The sequence below is a fragment of the Polypterus senegalus genome, chromosome 9 (assembly GCF_016835505.1).
Source record: "Polypterus senegalus isolate Bchr_013 chromosome 9, ASM1683550v1, whole genome shotgun sequence".
In the NCBI taxonomy this organism is placed as follows: domain Eukaryota; kingdom Metazoa; phylum Chordata; class Cladistia; order Polypteriformes; family Polypteridae; genus Polypterus; species Polypterus senegalus.
In genome coordinates this window covers 175690675-175698038 of record NC_053162.1, presented here as the reverse complement: position 1 = coordinate 175698038, position 7364 = coordinate 175690675, and the positions used below count along the sequence as shown (strand labels likewise).

The 7364-nt window shown below is 36.6% G+C and overlaps 1 protein-coding gene across 7 annotated transcripts in view; it reads right to left on the bottom strand.

Moving 5' to 3' along the window:
* Nucleotides 1–336: 336 nt before the first annotated feature.
* Nucleotides 337–7364, bottom strand: part of pip5kl1 (phosphatidylinositol-4-phosphate 5-kinase-like 1) — a 102761-nt gene continuing 95733 nt past the window's right edge. For all 7 annotated transcript variants that reach the window (XM_039764353.1, XM_039764351.1, XM_039764354.1 and 4 more), the window contains exons 9-10: nucleotides 5608–5770; nucleotides 337–1156 (exon numbers count right to left, since the gene is read on the bottom strand). In XM_039764353.1, the coding sequence (XP_039620287.1) occupies nucleotides 721–1156; nucleotides 5608–5770 (599 nt within the window). In that variant the 3' untranslated portion in view covers nucleotides 337–720. The remainder of the gene's footprint in view (nucleotides 1157–5607; nucleotides 5771–7364) is intronic.

Genomic DNA, 7364 nt, shown 5'->3' with positions numbered 1-7364 from the left:
AAATAATTGCCCTGTTTCTGAATAGTTCTTGTAGTAGAGACTCGCTTACTCTATCAAATCTCTAGTTGTGAACATATGAAAACTAATGCTCACTTCAGTTATGATATGTAAGATACTTTTATAATAAAACAAAATACAAATTTTATTTATTAATTGTTAAATGGAAATCAATAACAATAACTATAACAAGTAATCAAATGAGTCTTTAATACTTACACTGGTCAAATAAAGTGCCAGTCAGCATCCCAGTGAAGTCATTATGAATTTATGCCTTCATACAGGGAGGTAAGTGGGTTGTTCAGATAATGCAGAGAAAATGACAAATGTTTTCTCCAGTCTGGAGTAAAATTCAAAGTTTATTTTCAATGATTTAGATGGTGTTTAGGATATAGCTAGTAAACCATTAGGAGCCATGGTCAGGCATGTAGGTCACTACAGGAAGAAAATGCTTCAATTGATGAAAAGAAAGAAAAGGCCAATGTAAGATAAGGTAAACCTTAAAGGTATAAGTTAATATAGTCCCTTTCTAATAATAGCATTCTTTGCACAATAAACGTTTATTATAATATTTTCAAATATATCCTCTAACGTGCATTGATTTTTCAGGCGTTGCCAAGGTTTGAGTGATTCCATCACCTTGCTGAGTAACAAAAGATGGCAGTGTTGTCTACTCAGTAGCTTACAGGCTGATGTACAAAATATGGTCCTCCATTATTGACCTTAAATTGAGTGTGCTTCCACCCAGTGACAAAGACGACTGGCATATATGTCCGGACTGACTGTGGAAAATGTCTTCCCTCTATGACGGATGCACTTCCAGAAGTATTCCAGTTTTTTTCTGAAGCCATATACTGTAAATATATCAATGATTCCGATAAAGTATCGATTTTCTGGGCCATCAATAACATGAAGGGGATTTTTGTAGTTGGGTAGTAACCTGCGGTTCTGGACCCGAAATTCAAGCAGTTCAGACTCAGCACTGTTCAGAGCGGATAGATTCTGGAGGGGGATGGATCTACTTGGGTGAACCTCTCTTACTTGAAACTTTTGTGCGCTGCCAACCATCTCAGATACTAGAACTGTTGAGTCTTCCTCAATAACCCCTGGCACTGTAGTGTGAGTTGAAAAGGTGGGGCTGTTCCCGCCATGTACTGACCTAGAACAAAAGGAAAGGATCTTATTAAAATATGCTACTTCATCTGATAATAACCTTCTACTTGCTGGATTTCATTTTTTTTCTTTTGCATTTAGGAAAACTGGTGGTATTTGAATAAAAAATGTCGCTCAACCACAAAGATTCCTATTAACGATACAGAAAAAAAGATGAGAAGCAAGTGATACTTAAGGTAAAATGTGTAAAATCTTTAACCATGGAAAATAGGATACCCTCACACTACACAGGATATCCTGTCCTACTTATCATTCTATATTGTATTGATTGTCCCTAACCAAATCATTTAGATAGATAGATAGATAGATAGATAGATAGATAGATAGATAGATAGATAGATATGAAAGGCACTATATAATAGATAGATAGATAGATAGATAGATAGATAGATAGATAGATAGATACTTTATTAATCCCAAGGGGAAATTCCCATACTCCAGCAGCAGCATACTGATAAAAAACAATATTAAATTAAAGAGTGATAACAATACAGGTATAACAGACAATAACATTATATATTGTTAACAATTACCGCCGCCCCGGGTGGAAATAAGGAGTCGTATAGTGTGGGGGAGGAACGATCTCCTCAGTCTGTCAGCCTGTCTGGAGCAGGACGGTGACAGAGAAGCTGCTCTGTCTGGAGATGATACTGATTAGTGGATGCAGTGGATTCTCCATGATGATTGACAGGAGCCATTTAGAACTTATCTGCAGAGTGCACATGATTGGGATTGGTTAATATATTTATATGTTTAATGAAGTATATGCTCCAATCGATACATGCTGTTTAAGTGCCACCTGGTGGCCTAACATTTTTTGTGTCTCTCAGTTGCAACATAAATGAAGAATCTACAATACCATTGTTTTCACCTTTTATAAATGTTTTTTAGCAGACTGCTATTGGTTGATAGCACTTCTGATGTCTATCATATGTTTTAACCCCTAATTTTACTGCATGCACAGCTTAACTGCATTTGGTCCACATCTGTTTGTGAATATTCTTTAAGAACCCAACTCTCCACTAAAAAGCTCTGTGACAATTCTTACCCTGTCTAAAATGGTGCAGGTATTAAGATTTTCTCAGTTTAATCTATGAAACTGCTTGTCTAACCCTATTTTATTTATGTCTAGCCCCTCTTTACTTATATTATGAGCAAGAGAGCCCAAGAAGGAAATCAGAACTGGCCCAAGAAATTATAGTCATTAGTGGAATGTAAGTCAGCAAAAAGTGAAAGATGGGAGAAGCAAACATCTGGCATCAAAACTCAAAAACCAGAGGAAACAAATTTCAAAAATATTGGCAAACAGTCCTGGCTAGCTAAGTGACTTTTCTCTGATTTACTTGCAAACCAAAAATAATTGTTTATTTTCAATTTCTCCATAAACTTGGATATCACATATACCGTGCCACCATTTTAAATACAGCCTACATGATGAAGTCATGTATCAGAACGTCACTGGAGCATCCAGCTCAGTAACCGCATGACTGCTGCCATGAGAATCTAACATGAAATGATGAAAATCAAAATGAAAATGGTGACACAATAATGTCTCTGTCACAATGATAAAATAAAACTTACAAAAGGCTATACATGCCTATCAAAATATACTTGAAATGGATTAACTGTGTTTAAATTTTTTTTGATCAATCTAAAACCATAACACAGAATTAATCTTAGCAGAATCACAACAATTAACAACTTCACATTATATTTGTCAGGATCTAGTTAAATACTGTCCTTTGTGTATTTTGTATTTTTTTTTATTTTTATTACTGTTGTTTATCATTCATTTTTGCAAAATTAGTCATCATTTTCCTTAAGGCTTTTCTTTAAGCTCTGCCTTTCCCTGCCTTGTATTTTATGGGCACCACAATATTCTTTGTTAGCGACACGAGCTGACAATGATGCAACATGTGACAATCTTCTTCTTCTTTCGGCTGCTCCCGTTAGGGGTTGCCACAGTGGATCATCTTCTTCCATATCTTTCTGTACTCTGCATTTTGTTCTGTTACACCCATCATCTGCATGTCCTCTCTCACCACATCCATAAACCTTTTCTTAGGCCTTCCTCTTTTTCTCTTCCCTAGCAGCTCTATCCTTAGCATCCTTCTCCCAATATACCCAGCATCTCTAATCTGCACATGTCCAAACCAACGCAATCTCGCCTCTCTGACTTTGTCTCCTTACCATCCAACCTGAGCTGACCCTCTAATGTCCTCATTTCTAATCCTGTCCATCCTCGTCACACCCAGTGCAAATCTTAGCATCTTTAACTCTGCCACCTCCAGTTCTGTCTCCTGCTTTCTGGTCAGTGCCACTGTCTCCAACCCATATAACATAGCTGGTCTCACTACCGTCCTGTAGACCTTCCCTTTCACTCTTGCTTATACCTGTCTGCCGCTAATCACTCCTAACACCCTTCTCCACTCATTCCACCCTGCCAGCACTCTCTTCTTCAACTCTCTTACACAATCCCCATTACTCTGTACTGTTGATCCCAAGTATTTAAACTCATCCACCTTTGCCAACTCTACTCCCTGCATCCTCACCATTCCACTGACCTCCCTCTCATTCACACACGTATTCTGTTGTGATGGTCCTACTGACCTTCATTCCTCTCGTCTCTAGAGCATATCTCCACTTCTCCAGGGTCTCCTCAACCTGCTCCCTAGTATCGCTACAGATCACAATGTCATCAGCAAACATCTCAGTCCACGGGGACTCCTGTCTAATCTCGTCTGTCAACCTGTCCATCACCATTGCAGATAAGAATGGTGATGGACAGGTTGACAGACGAAAATATACAGGAGTCCCCGTGTACTATGATGTTTGCTGATGACATTGTGATCTGTGACAATACTGTATTATTATTTTAAAAGGTTGTTTTAAAACACAGGAAAAAACTCACATTTGTGTAGTATAAGTGCTCTTCAAAAAAAAAACAAAGAATTATTAGGATTTTATTTAGTATAAATCTTGAAAAGTACTTTTGACTGAATATGTAGTTGCTAATTTTGTTTTGTTTTTTTAGTCCTCTTGATTTATGTCTTATGACCTAAACCAGTTTACTAAACACTCAGATGCCTCATTATTTGCATCTATAGCTGTTTGAACAAATCATTATTTCAGTCTAAGATTGAAATATTCCCTCACTCCCTGCAATTTTTCTTTGAATACATGGACCAGAGTTTAATATCCAAAACTGGAGTTTGCCCATCGTATCTGAGTGCATGGAAGTTTTCTTCTCAAATTCCAGTAGCATGTAGTTTAAGATGATCAATGACAATGAAATGGCCTGACAAGAGTGCCTGTGATGAACTGTATATGTGAATGTGCCCCATAATGGACTTGTGTGGCTAATGGCTCCCTGCAGCCATTAAATGGGATTAAGCAGGTTCAGTAAATAAATGGACGGATGATTAGTTTAACTCTGTGAGGAGAACCGAGTCACTGAAAGGCCACTCATTGTGTTATAGTTTTAATTTTTCAAATACATTTTTGTATAGTGCTGTATAAAATAAACATTGAATTTGTTTTTTTATATGTTTTAAAGCTCTTAGCAAAATGAATTCCTCTGAATCAGCTAACTCATATGTGAAGAGAATCTAATTAAGCAGGGAGCTGACAGATAAACCTTCAGGTTTAAACGTTTCAAATCTTTTACCTAAGAAATAACAGACAGGCTATAACTACCGTAAGTGGAGTGATTTAACCAGGATTTTGCGGCATCTGATTAAACTGGGAGTTGAAGTCTGAATCATTCAGTCTCAAATATTTTTATTAACTCTTCATGATTGACTCACTGGATGGAACTTAATTGAGCAAATACTTATAGTTTAGTGTTTGTAAGTATCTTCACAAGGAAACTGAAACCAGTATGTAAAAACTCAAGGTTTATATTGTGATGAAGATTTATTTATATTACCTACTGACATAGGTAGAAAATTATACTGAGTGAGTGAAGACCATCAATCCATTGCTTTCTTGAAATTGTGGAAGCATCAGGCACAAGGACAAGAACTAACTCTGGATGAATTGCATATATTAGGACATATTCACTCATACAAACACATTGGGCCAATTTAGAATACACATTTAACATAACATGCATGTCTTTGGGATGCTGAAAGAATTGGAATAACTGGACAAAAACACTCAGACACAATATGCAAACTCCACAAAGACATGGCTGGGGTACAATTTGAACATCGTTCCTTTCACCTGTGGGGTAGCAGCTCTAATGTAATTGATAATGGACTACTTTTGACTTACCGTGTACATTGAAGATATTTCTTCTGAAAAAAAAAAACCAACTTAAACAACAAAATGTGTTAAGGAGATGGAGCTAAAATATACTCTCATGTACAGTATATGAGAATATACCTGAGTATGATGATTGACTTGGCTGTGGATGACAGGAAGAGAAGGACTTACTTCTTCGTGCGCATGATGACATTAGCAAATGACCAGCTCTGCCGTCGCTCGTCAGCATGAAGAGGCTGGAACGCAAGCAGTAGACTGTAATCTAGAACATTCAGTTGTTGAAGGAAGTGTGTATCAATCTCCATCTGCCGGATAAGCCAAGACCGCTGCTGGTCTATAAATGTTAAAAATGTCAAAAAGAAAGTAAGAAGTATATCTAATATAACTGATACAGAGATGTTATAATTCCATTTAAAGCACTTCAGAAACAGTCTTATTTTTATCACTTTAGTCACTTTTATTATTATGACTTAAAATACCAAGTATGCATGGACGATTATTATTATTCAATGATTTTTAAGTCGCTAATGCTATTGTTTTTATTTGGACTGTTTTTGGATTTAAGTGTTCATATGCTGGTTAAGAAATTGGTTTTGCTGATGTTTAGCTTCTTGATATGGATACAATTCTCAACCTTCATTCCTCAAAACCTGAAAAAAACATGATTTCTATGCACGTAGGATCTGCCAGTAATTTATCAGATGCAAGTTTCCAAGTGTGACTGAAAAATATATTGAATTACCTGCACACACAAGCATAATATGGAGCAGACTTGGAATGCTGTGTACATTTACTTACTTGATTATCATGTGACTGCTCTTTTTATCTTAGGCTAAGTCACACATTTTCCTTTCTTTGTAGTAATTTTGATTTGTATTTGAGGGGAGTTATTCTTGTTGTTTCTTATTTTATTTATTTATTGACCTTCCTCTTGGGAAAAATAAAGAGGAAACTATCAATCTATTGCCACTTTGTTAAAGTGGTTCAAAATGTTAAACATATTGTATAAACATTTGAAAAGAACAGCCACAGCTCAGAGCTATTTATTTACATGGGGAGATAATTTATGGGAATTCTCCAGGTGCTCCCGTTTCTGCCCACATCCCATTACAGTTAATATTACTCATTTAACCAACTTACGAGCTCTTTGTGGGTTACTATTATGATATATTCCTCTTACTATATTGCATATGCGTACCTTGTCTTTGAGCCATCACCAACAACTATTAACTTCTTTAAACAGGTGCATATTATGTCTTGGCATACAGAGGAGCTCATCCCAGACTACGAGCTACTAAGAGCAAGATAAGGGAGGAATCATAAAAAATGTATGCTGTAAGGGTGGGATCATAAAAATGTATGCTGTGAGGGAGGATCTAAAAGAAAATGTCATTTCTTATAGTAAATTAGTTTTAATTTAAAGTTCCCTGGTTAGATGAAGCTCTTTTACTTTATCTCTGCAGTCTCAGTTTCCTTCTTTTGAGATATACTGAAGTTATTATAGATTTGTTTTTGGAGGCTTTTTTGTCACAGCTATTTACTTTGGCATTAATCTACTCCTCAGTTATATGTACACCATTTTTAATGAACAATAATGAATTATGCGCCTTACATTCTTTCCCCCTGTCATGGCTTGCTAGCCCATTCCTCTGAGTGACTAATGTAGTCAGTAAGTGGCTCAGCTGCCAGTCTTCAGCTCCTCAATATGGTCTGGAGAGCTACAGGTTACAAGAAATACTCTGTGTGTCCTTTTTGATATTGTCATTGTGAAAAAGACATAAAGAAAATAGCACTGAATGTCACCAGTGGTTTTGCATTATACCCCTGGACTAAAAAAACACTCAACCAACACTGACTTAAATGGCTGTGTGTTTTTCACCTGAAAATCTTACAACGGTGCATGCCAGTTTGTGAAAGGCCTTCCACTG